Below are 22665 nucleotides of genomic sequence, written 5' to 3'. Positions count from 1 at the left end.
TTCAAGGTGGAATGCTAGCACAGCTTGCATCTTTACATGTCGGTGTTTTTCAGTTAAAAAGCTGTGGAATAAAAGTTGTGCTTTTTTCCCATCCACCCCCAGACAATCTATATGAAGTCTCGTGTTCAGATGGATTAAGGTTTCTTTGGTAAAAGTGACGCTTGTGTGCAAGTTTTGCCTTTTGCTACAGGTAAATGACTAAGCATGAGTAGAACTTGCTTTTTCCCTTCCACTCCTATTTTATCATTGAAACACATCATAGACCTCCATAGACAGTAAATACCACATTTCACTAGGGCCTGGAGACAGTAATGGAGCACAAGATGATTCAGTCGTTTCTCCATGAACCTGCTGTTCCCATATCCAGCAAGGTGAATCAAGAACGCGTCTAACTGGGGGAGGTACTGTGGTAGGCTGTAGCCCAGTTATTCCTACAATTCTGATGTGATTCTGCTTCAAAGACACCAAGAAACTATGTGCTTTCTGTTGTTGCTCTTGCATCGATGATAAACCCGAGTCTGTGCCCTCACTGTTTGACAATTGTTTTTAAATCTTACATATGTGTATGTAAGAACCTATAGATTCTTTTTTGAAACACTTCAGAAATACTGATCTGTAGTTAGGTTTTTAAACTTCTGAGCTTTTCCTTCTTAAGAACTTGTGAGTCTTCAGCTGTAGTTAGCAGATCGTATAGGTTTTAGTATGTTGTTCATGTGCAAAAGATTTTTTACTGCTGGACACAAAACCAGATACAGAACACTGAAGTTTTATTTCTCTAGCTGTCTTACATGTAACATTTGTTCTAGGATAAGTTTATCCTTAAATTTATGATAGACAGATTCTAAATTTAGCTCTTGCAAAGAATAAAATATACTGAAAATATACTCAGTAGAAAATAGTGGAATAGCTACCACCACCACATGCCACTAATACAGGAAGTACTGCCTTGTAAAGCTGAACCCCAGACAGGATGTAGGTCTATGAAAGGGAGAGAAAAAACAAAAWTTAACAGGAATGCCAGTAACTTTCGTAGTAGCATACATATTCGGGGATTAGTTATTTGTGCATGAAGACAGTTGTACTTATTTGAGTTATAGCCTGTTGTATATTCTTGTGAAAAAATGGTGCTACACATATATATTGGTTTTTATCCATTAGAAGAAAGGTTAAATGACTTACTAGTATTCCTCTTAAGTCCTGCCTGCAGTGCCAACAGATTAAATTTCATTAAATGAAGTTGCACCACGGGAAAYGTGGCCATTAACCTTTATGTGTAATTACACTGCTTGAAATAGATCAGAAGTCTTGTATCTTATTATAAAGATGTGATTTTCAGATGAGAGCCATGTTAATACTATATCTTAAATATTTTCATTGTCTTCAATAATTTCTAGGTAGTAACTCTTCAGAATTATGCTGTTAGGATTAGACAGGACTGACACATTCCATATTGGGTTTGTTAAGATGCATCACTCATTGGGAAAAATCTTCCATTCCCCTCTATGGAGGGAAGTGTTTCCACAATGGGGGAAGCTGGGCAGGGAAGAATAAGGAGAAAGAACACCATACTGGGGATGGGGAAAAAAAAAAGAAGTCACATCCTTGACCTAGAGGGATGTTACTGTAGAATCTTTCCTTCTTCCTCCGTAAAGAATGTACTGCTGACCACACTAAATCAGCAGAAAGTACAGAAATGTATTCGAAATGGTGSCTGTCAAATATTAAACTACACTTACCTATGAATGCAAACGTACAACACACACCCTTTTCCTTTTTTTGGAGAATATTTTTCTGTTYGTTCATCTCTAATAGCTTATTATAGTAGTTGTAATCACCTCAGTAGAAGGATCCAAAGGCCTCAATTCTGTAGRGTAATTACACTGGTAACTTCAAAGCCTTCTTTATTGTGTACAGGTCATTTCTGATCTTAACAGTGATCTTTACACAACTCTGTCAGCAATATGAAAAACACATGAAAAGCAATACATACATTTGCTAAAAATGTAGTGCATTAGCTGGAAAAAAAAAAAGGTCCTACATTCTTCTCATGGGAGACTCACAGAGCACAAACATTTTATAGTAGTAAAAAAAAAAAAAAAAGTCTTTCTGGCACTCTATCAACAGGCTAATTTAAATCCAAGCAACTGGATAGGCGACTCGAGAGAATGATAAACTTCAGACTGGTCACAATAAAACTTCACCTAGCCTTATCACTGGGAATCAAGGTGAGACCAAAAGCACAGGTTCCCTCCTGTTCGTGGACCAGAACATATTTCCCTCTTGAGCTAAGGTATTCAAGCATAACTTTATAACTGGGCCATTACTTTATCCTTCAAATGATTAGCTGTGATTTCTAGAACGCTCTTAATCCATGGAAATAAATGTGAAGTTGACTTACAGGAATTCCAAATTTCATGCAGGATTAGGAAGCTGTTTTTTTCCTTACCTACAGCTTAGGTACTTGCTACCACATTAGTTGTTCAGCAGTTTTCAGCCAGATTTTCAACAGCTGTTACAGTACTACAGCTGAAAGAAGGGGTGGRGTGTTTGGTAATTAAATTACGTAAGCACATTTTCCCTCCAGTTCATCATTAGGGTTATGGACTTGTTGTTTGTTTATCCAGTTTTATTGAGGAATACACTTACCTTCTCATCCTAGTAAGTACTGTTTTATTCTAGTAGTAGTTCTGTATTATGGACTCTAGTAGAATTAAAAGTATGTCAAGTGGCCCTAATAACAGCTCTACATGGTTAACCATCAATTTGACATCAGTGATTTGCTCAAAAGAGCAAATCACTATCTATCTGCTTTATTCTAATGCTTCACTTCACAAGAGGCTCTCTAGGTTTTTGTCCAAATGCTAACAAGAGATCATTTTTGCCTCCAAGGATATTACAGTAATGATGAATTTGGAGATGGTAACAGAAGAATTGCAGCAGTATTGATCAGCATGCAGGTGATCATTAAACACCTTATTTTTGGCAGAAACATTAGAGGCATACAAACTTCAGGGGAGGCTTAGGTGAGGACTGAAAGTACAACAGAATTACTCCTTCAGAGCATTCCAGGCCTTTTAAAGGGAGGAGGCAACTGGGACTGCTATCTTTCAGTAATGAGTGCATCCTCTAGACACATGCAACACATACAAAATAGCAAGGCATGCCTAAAGAAGCACAGAAAGCATAAGCAAAGGCTTAAAGTGACAGAGTAAAACAAAAAATGTCAGTGTGAAGAGGTACCCTACCTCATGCAGAGCTTAGATTTAAGCTAATTATGAAATACTTAATCTAGAGTCAGATTCTTTATGTTATATCTTCTATACGATCTGAAGGGCTCAAACAGTTTGAAGTACCATGGTTCCAAAAGCTAGGGTTTAAGTAAGCAGCTTTAGAAAGAGTTTACTAGAAATACTGCTTGAAGGTGACTTCAATAAATAATTAAAAATCACAACTCATTTTAAAATCCTGTATATTGAAATTTCACATTTCTAGGAAATCATATACCTGTTTCTCTTTCATGCTTCCCTGCTCTCTCCAGTAAGAGGCAGGCACAGGGTGGCAGATGAAATGTAACAAACCCCGTCCAAGAAACTCTCAGCCATGAACTCCCCACACAGCTGATGAAGAGTTAGGTCTGCAGCCTGACATCCCTCGAACATAGATACTACTACTCAGGGGAAACAGCGCAAAGAAAATGCCCAGAAAGGGATGACACGTGCCCGTTACGTTTGCAGCTGGACTGGAGATGTGATTAYGTAAACACTGCCTAAACTGGAAGGAAGGGAACAAGGGGAAGAGGTAGGTACTAAGGACCTATTCTATTCAATAGAGAAGCTGATTAAAAAAACAACCAAMCAAACAAACAAAAACAGTAAAAGAATTGAATTTGGAAACGCTAAAAAAGGAGGAGCAAGTTTGGATGCAGTTTTATATTAAATACAGCGTTAGCTAGAGCTGAACAAAAATGCCCAAAATACAGGTACACACGGTGCTGAATTCAGGGCAGAAAAGTGACGTTCTGTTTAAGGTATGAGGAGSAGCAGCAGCAGAACGCAGGGTTAGGTGGAGGGAACAAAGGCACTGAGTGGTTGAACTTCAAGAGCTGTCAACCACAAAACCTGCTTAGGTCAACCTGAGGTGGAGATCAGAGGACTTCCTGATCGCTGCATCCTGGTAGCTGGCAAAAAAARAAGTGCAAGCAAGACGTGGTGGTACTTCTTAATATGGTGAAGCAGCATTTTGTTAAAAACAAAACCAAACCAAACCAACCCCCTTTCACCTAAAGCAACTTGCAGATGATATTTGAGCAAGCTAAACAGGACCTTAGTGAATATCTAGCATAAGGCTTACGCTGAGCCTCAAAGGAGTAGACATTCAACAGCTCACATAAGCACAGAACGGCGCACAGGCAAGTACGGTGCCAAGTGGCTCTAATGTCCAAAGAAAACAGAAGCGTGGGGTTGGTTAGAGCCAAACACCAGGAACAAGAACTGGAAAGTCTCTGCACAACGTTCTCAGTGAATTCATCTTCAGCTAAACTGTCAGACAATTCTTCCCATTGAGGAAATTAAATATGGAACAAATTCATATTTATCCAAAAATGAACATCCAAGTAATTGCCATAGGTGAAGTTTAGGAAACTAAAAACTGTTAACTCCAGTTATTCATTCTGTTTATTGAATTGAAAGAAAGGGAATACAAACATTTCTGTTAAGTGCTGTGCACCAACATGGAAAAAGTGTATTTTTTAAAAAATCCTAATAAAAACAAATCAGAAGGTAATGTAGTTCCAATTGAACAATTTTTAAAGATATGTTTAAAATACTACACATTTATAAAATAAAAAAGTTAAAACGGTGTTCTGTAAATAATTAGTAAGACAAGTGAAAATAAATACGAGACCCAAAGTTCTTATGTTTTTAATGTAATATAGCAAAGAAATTTTAACTACTTAATATAATCCGAGGAGAGTAACAAAAATCCAGAAAGTTTAAGAACGCAATCCTTTGAAACATTTAATATCAGTCCATAGCAAATAGTCATTACATACCAAAAGCTCTAAGTGTTAACTAGTTCCACCACAACTCCATATAAATCTTGACAATTTAGAAATCTTGAGATCAACAATAAAGTTCTTTTCTTGATCTCTACAGCTTGGTTTGTAAGTACATACATGCTTTGAGGATCCATTTTGTCCCATATGTTTTCAAGGAGCCAATGACTTTTTCCATCTGTGCCTAAAAATGTTAAGATTCAAATCTAGCACATTACCCTAGCAATGAAAAATGTTTAAGAAAAAGATGGGGCACAATGACTTTCAAATTTATAAAAATATACTGGTATTAACCAAAAGCTTCGGGTCAAAGGACACTTCACATACACACRACTTGAAAGGATGCGGTAAAACGTGACACGTACCTAGAACGTTTGGTTCTAGGTCTGCTTATGCAACACACACACGTGCACGCGTGCACATTCACACCGGGTGGGAGGAACACTCTCACGGACGTCTTACTGAATCCAGACAATCCGGATTAGGAGACAAAAAACTTGTCTACAGTTTATTTCAGTAACTAGAGGCAGCTACTGCAGCAGTAGTTCAAAACTGCACACTGCAATTAAGTCCACCCTGTTTAAAAAAGTGTTKTGTTAATGAGATTTTTTCTAAACATCATTAGAAGTAGCAGTTTTCAATGTAAGTATGGCAGCTGAAAATGGACTCAAGCCAAYGTGGAAAAGAGGAGGAGGTAAAAAGGAGTTACGGGATGGATATTTCCCTTAATAGATGTCTCAAAAAAAACCAAAAAAAAACCCCAAAAAACAAAAAAACAAAAAAAAGAAACCCACAGAAAAACCCACCAAGCCCACCACAGATGGTGGTATTTTGGGGCTAAAGATGTGGATAAGCTATTAAAAGTGCATTTTTTTCTCCTCCCCCTTAAGTTACAGTAGTTTGTCTGTTGGCCAGTAAATCCTGCTTTTTGTATTCATTTCTCTCAGCTTCTCTTCCCCATTTGGGTCTCTACACCATCTCCCCTCGAATTAGGGCTAATAAGAGTCCTGGTTTCCATGAAGAAATGTCTTACTAAGGAAGCCTTGAAAGTTGATTTTGGGCAGGAGCATCATTTATCAGAGTAAGGAGATATAACTAGACACAAACTCCTAAGCGCAAATTGAGCTTTATTAAATATTACCTGCTTGAAACCAAGTTGAGAAGTATCTGGCAAGACCTGGATAGGTTTCCAGCTTGCATCTTTGCTCTAATCCTAAAAAGAAGTTAACTTTTAAGTTGCAGAACTTTAGAGAAGACAGAGGGAAGTTGAAACAAGTGTCCTGTGTCCATTTGACTCCCTGCCCTCCCCTCCGCCGACAGGTCTACCACCACAGCTTTTCCCTCCCGTGCTCCGTTGTCCCTTGAAAACTACTTACCTGAACAGCTAACGAACATCCAGATAAATAAAATGCTTCAACATAACTTGTTAAAGAACTGCCTTGCCAGTAACCTGGCAAAGGTTACCAAATAAAAAAAGCTAAAAAAGAAGCGCACGCTTCCTCTCTAAAATCATAGGTCTGTTTACTAGAAATACAGTAATTTATTGCAGATGTGTACTTGTTCCAGCCTTAGACTCCAGCCTATGAACATTTTTAAGCACATGGAAAGCGACATGTTGCAAATGAGCAATTAATTTTTCCCCCATAGTCTCATTTTAGTCTGTGTGCAAAAAGTATTGGTACTTTTCAGTTCACATGTTGTGAATATCTCACATGTTAAAAATAGTTTAAGTTCCTCTTTAATCTCAAAGTTAAAATGAGTCATTACCACCAGATCCATAATGCAAGTTTACTGTGGGACCAAGTGCTGTGGCAAAATAAAGACTGGGTTCACCTTTCGTTCTCTGCACACCACCTGTAAGCAGCAGATACCCACGCAATACGCTCTCTCATTTAGCCACCCTGGACATAGAGCCACCTGTCCGATTAAGGGAGCTCTCCCTTATATCGCATCGTTGCRCCACAAAACCGAATTAAAGCAGAGCTATCCGAACATGTGCTTCTCCCAACTCTGCTTCTGAATACCTGAAGTGTATTTCAGAGGTACATACCAAGTCCAGAAGAGAAGCCCCAGAACAGAGGGGCAGCATTTTGGCAAAAGTATTAAGTTTAAACTTCTGGTTGCAATTCACTGCAGTGGAAAGTAGGTATCCTCTAGCATTTCCTTCCACACAGCTTTTACCAGATAAAGAGTCTCACTGTTTTGTGTATGGCCACCACATTAAAATGCCTGCTCAAGTGCGTATTAGACTAAATCTAAGCTTGAGGTTTGACCCAACGTTCACTACCTGCCTGAAGTTCCCTTTGAAGTCCCGTGAGTACGGGGTGAACAAATAGTGCCAGACCACATTAAAGGACAATCCAAAAAAAAAAAAAAAAAAAAAAAAAAAAAAAAAAAAAAAAAAAAAAAAAAAAAAAAAAAAGAAAAGAAAAAAAGAAAAAAAAAGGAAAGAAAAGGATTATTCTCCTCCACCACTTTCCCTAAATAATRTTTTGTTTAAAAACATGTTCCAGAGCAAGAGTATATTGGGGTATTTTTCGAAGATTTACACACTGCTTATGAATTCTACCATGTTTCGAACATAAAGCACTATGTTTACAATTTAGGCATTCAATGTTTATTTAAAACCAAAAGGTTGAGCTTACTAGAATTTGATGTTAGGAAAGCTGTCTGTTTTGCTGCAACATCAATGCCACAGGAYCAAGATTAATCTTGTGTTGTCAGAAATGCTGCCAACAGCAGAAACAAACAATTTTCTCTGAAGTCTGCTAATAAACTATAGATCAGTTCCTTGTTCTAAGTTTACACATGTATACTCAGTCCTGTGGGATGGTACCTGCTAAGAAATTCACCTTAATTTTAAGATGTTCAAGACGAATTAACTAGATTAAAGATAACAATGTGAAGCTCTTTCTTCATTTTGGAAGTACCAAGGCAGATACATCAGATCCAGGGCTGGTCTCAACAAGAATACTGGAACCTTAAACCATGTTTAAAATTAAACACAAGGAAAGAAAAAAAAAACCCACCTGATGGCTGGAATCTAAAAATCTAACTTGCTAAGTTTCACTTTGTTTTCCTAGGAAAGAAAAAAAGGGACTGTTTATGTTAAACACCACATTCCCATTCAAAGTGGCTAGGCTTCTCTTCCCAGGAACTCTGGCAAACCTTCCCCCACCCTTCTTCCACACATCGCTAACAAAGACACTAGATTTATTGCCTCATTTAAGGATGCAGTCCACTTTTTTCTTGCTATCATTCTTGGTGACATGCCTCTCCTTGCTCCCTTTTTACTTCACAGCAGCACCAACCCCACCTTTCAACTCAACACGGGAAGAGGGAGTCCAATACCATTCCATAATGAATGTGCRTGCAGTGCAGAAGCACAGGGATGCCAGGCCATCTCTTTATTCTGAGAAGAATAAATACTTAAGTTAAAAATTTATTTGTCTTTTTAAACATGGGATATTAGTGGAACTGTTCCTAAATGTGTCAAGATGTTCACAGCACCAACTTTCAGCAAGGTCCACGAGAGACATTTMAATCTGTAAACTTAAAAGGATATTCTCAAAAAGAAAACCTATACATCTTTGTTTRTCAAATAAAGTTTTCAGTCATAATACAAGTGCTGAATTATGATTTGGATGTTAACTACTTTCAAAAATGTTAACTCTTCCATCCAGGTGTAGCCTACCTTTTACCAGCATTGTTGCTTGTATTTATGTAATCTTAAAAAAACAAACCAAAAAACTTTGTCCTGTTTAAAGTCTGTTTGGTGGTGCACTCTGAATGYTTTTGCTTCTAAATAACACAGTTTTTCTGCTAAGATGAACAGTGAATTTCTCTTTCTCGAACAAGTTTCACTGCCTATGTAAAGCTCCTTCAGCTACTGCTTTTGGATGGATCTTACGACACACTGAAAGAGCATCAGTGATACTGCATTTCACAACACTTCTTACATTGCTTTAATTCCAAATGTATACAAATGAAGTCATTTTAATCCTATAAATAATTTATTTTTAAAAAATTGTGCTGTTAACCCCTCTGTAGGGCAACGAGCTATGTGAAAAGTACAAAACTTTTTGTCAAATGTGATATTGAGAGTGCTTTTGACATAGTTCATTGGTTTATCATCTCAATTTATATATACTGCGCAACGGGCAAGGCTAGAATCCATGAACCAAGCTGCAAAGATCTCAAGCTAAGTAAGGCGGAGAGAGATTTGAGAAACAAGAKAAGGAAATACTTTCCTATCCAATGTATACTCTTCAGACTAAAGCACTCTTTCTATCAAGCCTTCTAAACTGTTAAATAAAGTGTTCCAAACAAGCATTTAAACTTCATTACACAGAAGAGCAACAAGAACAGTAGCCTGCCAGACAAAAAGGCAGGAGGGAAAAATATATATACTGAGTTCAATGGTTAGCCTGAATGTAGCACAGTTCTTCACAACCGATGGGGGGGTAATTTCAACACGGTGTCCAACAACGTTCTAACGACGTGCTTCATCTCGACTGGTTACTATGAAGCAAGGTGGTAAATGTTTGGCCCCAATCGGGCTTCAGAAATGGTTCTTTTTCATGACGAGCATGTCTGTCCAGCTATCAATCATGTTTGTTTGCACCAAATCCCAAGCCATTTAAAATACGACTAATTAAGTTAAACTGAAGTCGTCTGCTCCAAATTCGCCATCAACTATCCATGCTACTGCATTCCTCTGAGCAAAAACAAAAATACAAAAGAAAGAAATCACATCTTGAAGAACTTATCAACAGTTAATAATTTCTATTATAAGGTCATTAACACAGTGCATTTACAGAAGTCTTACTGAACATGCATTAATAGCACTTATCTTTACTGTGCAACTATATCACATGCTAAAAATAGCCTGTTTTAGATACTATTATTCATATTCATTTAAAGATTAATTCAGCATGTTAGCTGCTAGTACACAAAAGCTCTCTCTTCCCCAAAGAAACCAATAAACAAACACATTTGCATTCAAGTTCCACTGCAGTAYGCTAATTACAAAGCTGCCTGTCATCCTTTTAAGACTCCTAAATCGTTAAGACATTGCTTCATGCACCTAAGCCTCTGTTGCAGACACACTGCTATGAGAAATCCCGAGTTCCTACTGGTTTGATTTTTATCAAGTTTCCAACTAATCTTCTGGAGGAACCCACAAAACTGGTGAAAAAATAAAAATAAAAACAAGTGGAGGGCAGAATCTGAGTTCTTATAGCTGCGTTCAAAATTTTACAAACAGGAGACTGGCCAGCCTGACCCACGTAGTCCAACACCAGAAGCCGATGCTTCTGAAAGTGCAAGAGCATGGAGAGGAGGTTAATTCTTCCCCCTAAACTCCTTCCAGCCTCCAGCCATTTTCACCCAAARGGCATTTGGAACCAGAGGGGTTTTGCATCTAGGAGCACTCAGTGGGTTTCTCTTYCATTACGTCATCCAGGTTCCTCTTGACCTCACGTTCACACTTAGTATCCATAACATCCTGTGGCAACAGGATATGCTATGTTTCGCTTTGGTCTACTATAAATTTTTACCACAAAATGAACACGTTAGTTGCAGGAGCCTATTAAACAACAGAACAACTCCAAATAGTAATTCTGTTAACAACTCTGGAGGTGGGTAGGGAGGGTTGGAAAAAAATTAACGTGCATTTGGACACTGGAACAAATAGCACTCATTTAACAAGCATCTCTCTCCTGGACACAGATGAAAGCTACTGGCTAGGAAACAATCCGTGGCATATCAGCTTTTAAGGTGTAAACACTTCAGTCTCCAGATTTTGGAGATTCCTTTTGTAAGCATTATAATATCATTACTCAATTTCCAGTGTGGCTGGAATATTATTTACATTTTTAATAATGCCGTATGTACTTAAAGTATTGGCAGCAACATTTTTGAGAAGTCTACATACATTAATGTAATTCTGAGGTTTTAGTGACACCATAGTTTGCTATAAGGCCATGTCAGAAATTTGAATATCATTCTGGAAACACTAGTTTTCTTTTTATTCCACAAACACAAATAGCTTGGATGAAAATCAAAAGTCATATGAAAAAAACAGCAGCTTTTTTCTCTTCTAGTAAAAGTAATGATTCTACCCAAGACTTAAAAGTATTTTTCTATTTATTTATGGCAAAATATCCCACTGAATCAGCTGCAGTTTTAGTGATTAGGGAAAAAAAAAAAAACACACACACACACAGGGTGTTTTACCTTCAATATCCTGGTTGTCTACGAAAGGCGCTGGTCCCCATATTCTAACAGTGCCATCATCAGAGGCGCTGGCCATCATGGATGGAATCTGCGGGTTCCAGCTCACACAGTTAACAGTACGTGTGTGCCCTGTCAGCTCCGCAATCGGCAGCTCACTACGCTTGTGCCAAATATATACTTTGTGATCTAAATAAAATACGCAATTTAAGAAACAGAATGAGAAACATTGCTCTGAATAGACCACTCGTCATGTCAACTCACACTTCCACACAAGAAGCTCTCAGCAACTAAAATATTATTAATGTTGTAAAATCCAAACTGCACTTCTGTTGAATGTGCATCAGTACTAACAAGATTTCCCCCCCCCCCCTTAAAGGGACCGAAATAACGTGGGCAAAGCTCTTCATTCCTCTTAAGACTTGCAAGTCTACCAAGTCTGGCATTTGAAGAAAAACATTTGACTACAATGCAGATAAGCCAATGCATGGCTGAAAAAAACAAAAACAGCTACTCTAAAATTAAGGATATGGAATTATAACCTTATCCAAAAGGAAGGCTTGTAGAATTAGTTTCTTTTAATCATMATATTTATGTGCATTATAAAGCTACATGTGCTAAGGCAGAATATCTTTGAACAACCATCTGTTGATGGGTTATAGATAAGGTCACAGCTCTGTAGTTAATAAAACTTGTTTTGGTACCAAAGACTTAAAAATATGCCAGTGAAAGTGAAAATTGAGAAGCAGAGGGGTGGCAACTAAGCCTAAAGCCTCAAATTCAGAGCTACTGCAGACAGTCTTGGAAAGCAATTAATACTTGTGTGACACTTAAAAATATGAATTCCTACATACTACAGAAGATGCAGTGAACAGCCCTACAGGTCTTATTTTGTGATAGGAAGCTTTTAATTATTTCTAGCGACACGTGAGAACAGGGAACCAGTCAAACATTCCATTGCAATTTTTAGAAAAGCGTTACTGCTTTATAACCAACTACATTTAATAATAACTGACTCTAAATATAAAGATTTTTTTTCCAACTGCAGATTAGCAACCTTTAACAAATCTGTGAGTTGACCTCTCTAGGAATGTCTTTGGTGTCTTCCAAATGAAGCTATACAAACYGAACAAGTATGTATTACTCATTATATACAAAAGCCTAGTACTTAGTCCTAGCAAATCAAAGGAAAGTACTTCAATCTATTTGAACAGGTTTAACGTAGAAGCCTTGTTCTGAAGCCTTAACAGACAAATYAATCCTCCTCCATTCCTCCTCCCAGCCCCTTACAAAACAAACTTGCTCTCTGACCTACCTGCTAAATAGCATCATGGAATCATGTGATAACTTAATTATCTTCTGCTGAATCAGCTCATTTGAGTAAAATACCTCTATAGTATTTGTATTGATGCAAATGGTCTGGTTGTGTTGACATTCCACTTAGGATTTCAAGAAACTACATATCCACGCTATTCATCAAATAAGATAATTCACACTCTGCTCAAACACTGGACACGCAAGCCTCTGCTGTCTGGGAGAATCAAAGCCTAAACACAAACCAGTATTTTGGTGCTTGTCAGAACGTATGTGTTATGTTTTGGAAAAAACAAKTTAGCTAGATTAAGACAGCAGTCCATTTCCATCTCAGAAAGACGGACCTCCGTTTTCTTCCTATTGACACACGTGTTAGAAAAAAAAGCCTTTCCATCTGACAACATACCTTCTTAAACTGAAGAAGCTATGACCATTTAATTTGTTATGTTTTCTGTACATAGAGAGACTTTCACAGCAGCCACATTTGCAACAAATCAGTGCGAAGAGGCAACAGCCTTAGGTAGTCCAAATCTAAATAAGCTGCCATTAGCTTCAACTACAGCTGGGTACTTTTTAAGACAGCAAAAAWTTTAAAAAGCTGTTCTTGAGACGATGACTTAAGATAAATTCATTACCACATTCCTGTCACAGAAAATAGTAGGTCACAAGCCAACTGTCCACAAAGAGAAGAGGGGGAAAAAAAATTGGTGCACTGTAGCATCCACACCCATACATGCACATCATCGGTACAGCTCAACACACACATCCTGAACTTTCTGGTACTCAAGCCCCACACCAGGAATCTGTCTCAAAGATGAAGAGGTTGATTGACACTGGATTGGAGATGCTGTCCTTCAGGCATTATCTTCCACTGGGTCTGGTCAGAGGGGGAAACTTGGTTTAATTTTAGATGTTATCTGGATATTTTCCAAAAAAAAAAGATCATAATACTGTCCCTTTATCCTGGCCAGTATTTCCTATTTCTTAACAGCTGTGAGTTACTCAGTACAAGCACTGATTACTTATCTAGTGAGTGCAATTCTTAGCTTGAACTCATAGACTTATACAGTCATCTTAAGTGACTTCCATGGGAGGTGATGGTACTACAACAGCAACAGAATCAAACCAATTCAAGATACAAAGTATTAACTAATTTCTACCCTTGCTACAGACAGTTGAATAAGAAAACATCACAAAGCCTTTGATCACCATGAAACTCAWCCAGAAAGACAATGTCAACAACTGCTTAATTGGAGACTACTCCTTTCATAATTAAGATGACAGCTCTATTGAAATTAAAATAATCTGGCCATGCCTATCTTCAACAGGCAAACGAACTATTACTTGCAAGAAAAAATATTTCTGATTCAAATCATAGGCCTAAGTGTCATACCACAAAAAAACAAAACAAAACAAAACAAACAAAAAACAATAAACAAACAAAAAAACAACACCCTCTAGAATACTCCATCCACTTYTAATTAAAATTTTGCAGATGTTCTTTGCCTTACAGGAGTGAGACAAAAGATTCATTAACGCTTTCTACTAGTACCATTCTCTCCAAAGATTTTCTGCTAGCACACTTATTTTTTGAAGTATGCAACACTCATTGCTCCTCAAATTGCTATTTAATGAACCAGTTACTTGCTTATAGAGATGACAGCTGCTGGCAAGAGCATTTTAACAGTAGGTATAGGAAGTAGATGATGTGCCAGTTTTCTGCACAAAGGGGGATCATGTTACCTTCACTGCCACTCGCAATAAAGTCTTCATTATGACCTCCAAAACACGAGTGAATTGTGTAAAATCCTTGTGTAACACCTTGATACTTTCTCACTAAAACTCTGTCTTGTAAGTCCCATAAGTGAACTCCCTGGGAAGAAGAAGTATAGAGGATGTTATCACTAAATATTATCCATTGCGTTCTTTTGAAATGTTTAAAACAATGAAAAATGATCAAAGTATACTACTTCAGCCAACTTCAGTACTGTTACTAGCTGAAGGGAGTAAAACTGAACAGATACCAATTAACTAGCTTAAATTTCCATTCTGTAGCCCCTATTTCAAAAGCTTCTGTTCTTACTCAAGGTTAAAAAAAAAACACACCAAAAACAACCCCCCAAAGTCCCTAATTCTCAAAACAAACAAACAAAACTCTTCCTACAAGTAAAAAGGCCATGAGATATCAACATGCCTCAACCCTTGCTGTACCTGGCTTCCCAATCTTATACTTGGATGTTAATATTCAACAGTATATATTTCATAGTATGAAACTCTTGACTATAAACCAACTTGAAAATCATTATTAGGAAAAGGTCACCTTCTTATCAGAGAAGGTCATACTACATTTGTGAGCATTAGGGCCTTCGTATTATGTGAAACGCAACTGGTTAACACCCCAAGCTCCATCAAAATACTGGAAAAGGGTTACTGGTTGTAAGCAGGTTTATTTGCACTTCCATTTATCACCACCAACTCACCTGAGTTGCTACATTTAACAAAGCTAAACGGCCATTTTTTGAAATAGTAAATGACATAATAGGGTGATCTTCTTGTACTCTGAAATTACAAAACGAATCAGTGTTAAGAGTACACTTAACAAAACAAAAATGCATCATCAAAACCAAAAGCCATGCCCTGTTTCTGCAATATTATCATGGAAAGACAGTTTTGAATTYTAAACTGCATTTGAAATTAGGTACATCTTCAATACAAGCTACATCTGCAATAGTCTGCTTACTTTATGATGAATCCTAAGACTGAAAAGGACTTTAGACCTCAAATCCAACTCCCAACTTCAAGGCAGATCTAAAAATGTATCAGGAATTSTGAGGTATAAAGAAGATTCTCAATGACCAAGATGTAGAAACATACGTAAGAAACTTACTCCAGTGTTCAGAAAGTTATTTCTAATACCTGACCTTATTCTTCTCTCTGCAATTCATACTCACTAATTCTTATTCCATATTATATACTTTTAAATACTGAGGGCACCGTAAGAACTTATTTCCCATCCTGCCCCATAACCCCATCCTTATCTTTTTCCCATGATAAGAACCAAGAATTCAAAACTGAAGAAAAAGGTAGTTACATGTTCCTGTCTGTAAGATCCTCAAAGTTATAACCCCGAATTCGCTGGTGTGTGTCCGATGCTAGAACAGTTTTCCCATCACTCAAGCACCAAAGGCATTGTACTCTCACCCCTTCCCAGGAGTCAAGGAGATTACCATCTAAATCCTGATGAGAGAAGAGAGGGAAAAAACTGTTAGGCTTGGATTTTTGACAAGCTCTGTGACTTTTTTTTTTTTTTTTTTTTTTGCCTTCTGTTCGCACAGTTGCTACAGAAAGTGGTATTAGCCTGCAACAGAGATGACTTAATACATTGACTAGGGCATGCCTTGTGGTAACTGAGGGCTTTTGTAGATACCTGTCCTGGAGAACCAAGAATCCATTTCTCCACTTATTTTCCATGCCTGATAACGTGCAATCTACTTCAGGTCTGGGAACAAATCTGCAGCCTCACCTCTGTGGGGATGGAGCTTTGCATATTGGGGTTATGATCCAAGGCACTGATTTAGATAACAAGTAATGCAGAGTATGGGCGAAATTGTAGATCACCATTCAAAACTAACACTACTCAAGTAATGAGATTTCTGTTTTTGTATTTCCATTTATGCTAAGCAAGGATAGCATGTGAAAACTAAGAGTGCCATAATCAAAGTTCTATGGAATACACAACTTTTGTGGACAAGGGCACTGTTTTTTAATTAATGTATTTTCCAGAGCAGCTATGAAAAAAGATTCACAGTCCACAAATTCTCCTTTAGCAGAATAAYATCTCTATAAGAGCTGCTTGAGCCCTTCTAACCACTACAAAAAATAAAGCACTGCTGGAACATTAGCATTAATGTACTGCTTCTCTTGAATTACAAAGGATCCTATTTTTTTTTTAATTTATATATAAACTCCAATTTGTGAAGATTAAGTTAATTTTTACACGTGCAAACACAAACAAAGARCAAGAAAGCCTTGAAAAATATTTATCTAAGTTTTGACTGTGACAAAAAGATTTCTAGCTTTGCTTTCAATGGGACAGACGCAGAGTACTTACACACTGATAGAATTGTCCCCGCTGACCTCCTGTCACAAAGCGTTTCCCATCAGGATTCCAGGCGACACTTGTTAAACTGTCTTCATGAGATTGGCTCATCTTTGTCCTCAGCTCCCCAGTCTGGAAAATAAACGAAGAYAGCACAGCCTATACCACCCAGCAGAACCCTTTCCCCAAAGGCATGGATAAGTTCACCTGACACACWCAGTGTTTGGAGGCACAAACATTTCACCACATTAATTAGAACTAAAAAGAAACATGGATCTATGAGTACTATTGAAATGCTTAGTAAGAAGGTCACTKCTAGTGACCTCAGATTTGATTTAGGGCTTGGTTATTTTTGTGGCTCAAATTAAGAGGGACGAAGTACATAGCAGGTGTGTCAGAAAACTCAAAGATGATGATTAAAAAGGAATTAAAAAAAGTTGGAGGAAAATGTAAGAGATAAGCAATAAGAGATGAGGAAAATATGGAAAATGAGGAAGCAGGAGGAGACCAAAAGAACTACAGAGATGATAAAAATRTATTTTAGTTAAAAGGGGAGTATCACAGTCTTTAAAATATTCTCCTTCCTGAGCTGAAGCTCTCCATGCCAAAATTCAACTTTCATCCCTAAATTATAATGCTACTGTTTCACAAGACAGAGAGTGACAATAAACGGCTTACCGCTGCAAAAACAGTAAGAACTTATTTCCTCTCCCTTGTGTCAGCTCTGGTGCTCTTCACTAAGACAATTTAATTAATTAAAACAGCAAAAAAGTATTCGAAGGGTGAAAAAAAAGAAAAATACATYTGTTTTAGGAAGCTAAATTAGTTCAGAGTCCAAGACAGGATAAGAGAGGTTATACAGCCAGCAACAGAGGCAGGGGAAGCCTTTACATCAATTCAGCTGCCCATAATAATCAACAGCAAAATAGGATTTTCAAACTCACACAGGAAATTCTGTAGTGCTTGATTGAAAGTTCTGAAACTGTGAATTTAAGCCTCTGTGGACCTTCCTTTAATATCACTGGTAGGATTACACAAGGTGAAAAATACCTTAACTTTTATTTTTGCTACTTGTGCGATTTTCCAGTAAGTGACACTGCTTCCCTTTAGATACTACTTCTGGCTTTTGTTTTTCTTTATTAGTTTCCTCTGTTATTCTCTTCTATAACTCTCTAAGGCTCTACGGATTTAATTCATCTCTTCTCAAAAATGATTAATAACCAGATACACTAATGTTATGAGTGGAGAATTTGTAGGCTCTCATAGTTTGCTTTCATTTTTCAGAACAGGGAGRAAAAAAAAGATCAGTCTCTTCTTTACATTCACACTTGTGTACAGTAAGCTTTCTGAAGTGACTTCCTTTATAGTTACATATTTAAATATTTGAACAAAATCAGCAGGCTGACCACGAAGTTTTATTTTTACTCTTGGGCACCACTTACTTGTACATTCCAGAGCCAAAGTTCAGAACAATCATCTGGGCCACAGGCAACAAGATAGTTGTCATCCGGACTCCAAGCAATATAAGAGACCCCGTATGCATGACCTTCTAATGTCTTAAGCAGTTTTAGCTGATGAGTATCCTGAAACAAGAGAAAGATTCTGTCAAGATAATGCAAATGAACTCCTACGAGATTTCACATGCACAGTATATCCAAGCACAGCATTAGAAGTTTGCACTGTGCCACTTAGCACCTGCCTTTATTTCTTTATTAAAAAAAAAAAAAAAAAGTTACACAAGTTTGTTCTTACTCAAAAAGTAGTTGCTAGCTTACTGAGTAGAGCCATAAAAAGAAAGCAAAGCATGCAAAGCAGAAACACTAAATATTCTGTTCTGCTCTTCCATAATTCTAAACGTGAAATTCCCGAAATGATGTTGTACACACAGTTTGTCCATTAGATAACATTTGATACTACAGGAATCTTGTATGCTAGAATAAGTTTCCACATCTGCTGGAATAGTAAAGTACAATTATCCACAGTTTACAGAATTAAGTTACTTCCTTAAAAGTACAGCACATGCTAGAAACCTGCTACGGTTAAGTAGCAGAGCTAATAACTAAAACCTTCATGAATGCTCAGAAGGAAAAACCTCTAACTGCTGCACTTTTATAAACTGAAGGTATCTTGTGTGTCCTGGTCAAGCAAGAGGCTTTATGGAAAAGTATTAAGAGCTTGAGTGGTGTTCTTATCTCAGAAGTGCTGCCTACAGCAAGCTGTCCATCTCTTCTGCTAGATTTAGCAGAAGAGATATATGTATACTTTGTTCATTCAGAGTATCTCGTTATCACCTTTGTGCCACAACTCTTCAACTGATGCCTTGTCTAAAGAACTTGCCTTTCAAGCAGCTTGTCATCAAGGTAAGTAGTGCCAGCTAGCCCTCGTGGAACAACCATGTAACAGCTTTCCAAGTACAGAACACGACTGAGTTCAGTATTAGTACTGACACTTTCAACAGCACACAAATATAGAAAATAAACCTCTTGGAAAAGGGCAAGTAGATTTTTTTTTTTTTTGTCTTTGAGGGGGAGGGTTGTATGGCCTACTTCTTTTCAAGAGTCTGACYGTTTTGAAGATCTAGCTTCATTTCTCAAGCAGTTTTTTGTTTTGTTTTGTTTTAGCATTAACCAACAGAGCTCCTCCTAAGTTGGGATTCTGAAGGCAAAGAACACTGTCAATAGAGCAGCAGTGACACAAGGGACTGTTTCAGGGGAATCAGCTGCGAAGGATTTGTACATCTCAGCCTGCAGCCTTGATGGTTCTGCTGGCTAGAAAAATTAGATTCCTCAGAAGAATCTTCAAACAATCTTCAATGCACAGAGGAAAAACAGACAAGCAAATGGACTTCTTCAAGGCTCTTCTTTGCACTCTGCATATTCTTCCYGGTCTGCATTAGACACTGCCATCTGTCTCTAGCTGAACTGGTCTGCATAGAAACGGAATCATACTTAACATCATCTCACATCCTGGAGCTTGCCTGTGACTGCTGTATTTCTTTTCAGGTCAGGATTAATTGAAGGAACCTGTCACTTCCTGCACCTCATGAGGAACAAGATGCAGTGTATTACTCTTCTGAGTAGTAACAGCCGTGAAAGTCTTCTCTCAAGCTGCTCTCATACTTATCTCCAAGTACAGAGTAATTGCAACATGCAATGCCATGTTTGCCCTCACTAAAATAAACAGTTGATGTATGGGGGGGCAGGGAGAAGAAAGAAGGGCAAACAGTCAATTTAATTCCTAGTCTCCACCAAAAGAAATCTCAGAACTTCTTTCTTACAGCCTCCCAGTTTTTCATATGTAGAAGCAGCTAAACCAAACTATTCAGAAATCAGCTTAGATCTGCAGTAGTTTATCTCCTTGGCCAAGAAGTCAAAAAAACTGACCATAGTTCTTAGAAAGTGCAGCAAGAAGGAAAGATTCCTAGAAAGAACAAGTTAAAGGAGAGCTCTCACAGAGGATGCGTGGCGGACAAGGGGATGAGTGTCCTGTGCCCACCCTTTGGGCTCTAGAGTTACTAGAGCCCAAATGCATTCCATACACAAACCTAGTTCAGTTAARATACGATTTAACGCTGCTTAATCCRCATGAGAATAGTGAAATGAGAAAAAGAAAATGAAAATGGACGCATAGGTTAGAGACAACCCAGCAGAGTCAAGAAGAAAATAACTCATGGCAGTAGTGTCATTACACACAAGGACGGAATGGAGAAAGAAAGGAAGAAATGAAGAATTCTCATACATGAAGTGTTATGGAGTCTGGAAAAGAACAACATTAATCTAAAACTGTGCCCTGCCCCTTATAAGCCCAGGCAGAGTTTGAAGGATGTTTTCCCATAGCCTATATACCCAAATTAGAAAAATCCTAAAAATCTAAATCCTTAGAAACTTGATAAAATTTATGGTTCAAAAGATATTGTCAACAACTGCTGCAGGAAATGAGAAAAATGTTCTGGCAAGTATGAAAATAAACAATTTGAGTTATGTGGCCTAATATCATTTAGAAGGCTGCCTTCTTGAAAGCATTAAGTTTTATCTGAAAGTACTGAAAACCAAAAAACTAAAATTCTTTCTGTGGCTTTCCTACCAACTACTTAGAGATTTTGTTCCTTTAGCAATCCATGGCCAAAAGTATTATCTAATCTGAAACATTCACAAAACATTTATTTTTGTTTGATTAACTAGATGTTAGCTAACAATTCACTGTAACATTTTCTAATTGAGATGCTAGGTATTAAAARACAAATATAAAGGAAGGTGAGCCTCTGCTATCAAGTGACAAKCCAACCTAGGAAGCACAGCAAAAATAAAAGCAGATGATTTCCTAACTATACTACAAGAGTCAGATAATGCTGCTGTTCATCTCACAACTCAGAACACGCTAGCTCCAGCAGCAAACCACAACAGCACCATGCCTGAAGAATCTATAGCACTCATTGCTTTTTTTTTTTTTCCCTCCCAAGATCTGTATAACAACTACGCACATGGAAGAGTTTTAACTTCTTCCATCTTTCTTAATAGCAATAGCAAAGGGAGTCATATTATACAGCTTCCTAAGCTGCAGTGGGAGAAAAGGATAAGCTTCAGCTCTCAAATTCTTAAAAACAAAGAAAAAAAAACCCCACAAACAACACACACTATGAGATTGCAAACATCTTTCATCTCCTGTGTATCACACCAGCTTGCAGACGTGTGGTTAAACTAAGTTTTATTTCTGATCATGTTTTATAAGCATCGACAACTTCAGAAATTGTGTGCACATGCTCAGATTTATTAACTGTTTTCAGCTATGGAACATGGACATACTTCCACCCCATTTCTATCAGAGTCAATTAAAACAGTCTTAGATTCACTGCTTAAACTTTTTATTTACATAGTAATATATACAAGTAGGAAAGATATATGAAAAATAAATCTTTTYGTAGCTGTAGGGTAAGAGGAACAGTGCCAATGTTAGTATCAAAAATTAGAAAAGCAACCTATAAGAAAATGAGTGGATATACTTTGATACATCAGTAGATTCTGATAGGTGCTTAAATCTTCACCTCAAGCCATGGCAGATTATAAAATGGCAACTAGCATAAAGTGGTAGACCGATGCAGTTTTAGCTCAGCACACACCGTTTTATTACTCATAACGTGASAAATGGTGAAATGGACTAAAGCATTTAATGTCAAGCAGATTAGTAGTAACAGGATAAAAAACACGTGGAAAAAGGTTAGTAATGCATATACATCAGAAGTATTCTTATTAAATAGCGATTTAGAAGAAAGCATTAAGGAATAAAAGGCCATTTCTGCTCACTGCCATATTCCTCCCTCCACTCTCACCCAGTAATTCCTCCTCAAGGCCTTCAAGTTGTGAAGCTTCCCTGGAGGGCTCCAGTAGGCTCTACCCAGCGATGCTGGTTAGAGGCACAGGGAATTCCTGCCTCAAAGCAGCCGACAGTTCAGGCACTAGAACTCCTCTTACATTCAGGCATCTGGTTTTCAATAGTCTTCCTTAGCTAACTTGCACCAGACTGATCTTCCATCTTTCACAACCTAGAGAAATCCCCTAACCACTGGGCTACAGTAAGTATTAGACTGTCCTACAAAATTAAAAAAAAACAAGCCATCCTAGTAAGAGAAAGTAGGGAGGGAAAGACAAGTCATGCACACTTTAACATACGTTGCACACTTACTGAATCAACCTGCCATATAATAACAGTTGTGTCCTTAGATCCTGTTGCTAGTTTAGTGCCATCATTGGAGAATTTACAGAACCACACTTCATTACAGTGCTCCGTAAGTATCTGCTGTGTGTAGCACGGGAACTGTTTCCTGAGGAAAAGAAAAGGATGTATTAAACAGCTTAGGAAAGGAGCAAGACCTAGTCAGATAAATAACTAGATTTATGAAAGTATTTAGATGCGAAACCAGACAGTTTAAAAAAGCAGCTGCCTCAAATAAGTACAGGATGAAGTTTCT

At 37.7% G+C, this 22665-nt stretch overlaps 1 protein-coding gene across 1 annotated transcript in view; it reads right to left on the bottom strand.

Moving 5' to 3' along the window:
* Positions 1-6555: 6555 nt before the first annotated feature.
* Positions 6556-22665, bottom strand: part of WDR26 (WD repeat domain 26) — a gene marked incomplete at its 5' end in the record, with an annotated part of 30909 nt that continues 14799 nt past the window's right edge. The window contains 8 exons of the mRNA XM_085311132.1: positions 6556-9770; positions 11291-11476; positions 14345-14474; positions 15082-15160; positions 15693-15838; positions 16713-16832; positions 18143-18283; positions 22380-22518. Of these exons, the coding sequence (XP_085167258.1) occupies positions 9745-9770; positions 11291-11476; positions 14345-14474; positions 15082-15160; positions 15693-15838; positions 16713-16832; positions 18143-18283; positions 22380-22518 (967 nt within the window). The remainder of the gene's footprint in view (positions 9771-11290; positions 11477-14344; positions 14475-15081; positions 15161-15692; positions 15839-16712; positions 16833-18142; positions 18284-22379; positions 22519-22665) is intronic.

This window comes from Rhea americana, unplaced genomic scaffold (genome assembly GCF_003343005.1).
Source record: "Rhea americana isolate MKP2758 unplaced genomic scaffold, rheAme1 scaffold_109, whole genome shotgun sequence".
NCBI lineage: Eukaryota > Metazoa > Chordata > Aves > Rheiformes > Rheidae > Rhea > Rhea americana.
This window is presented reverse-complemented; position numbering and strand designations above follow the sequence as displayed.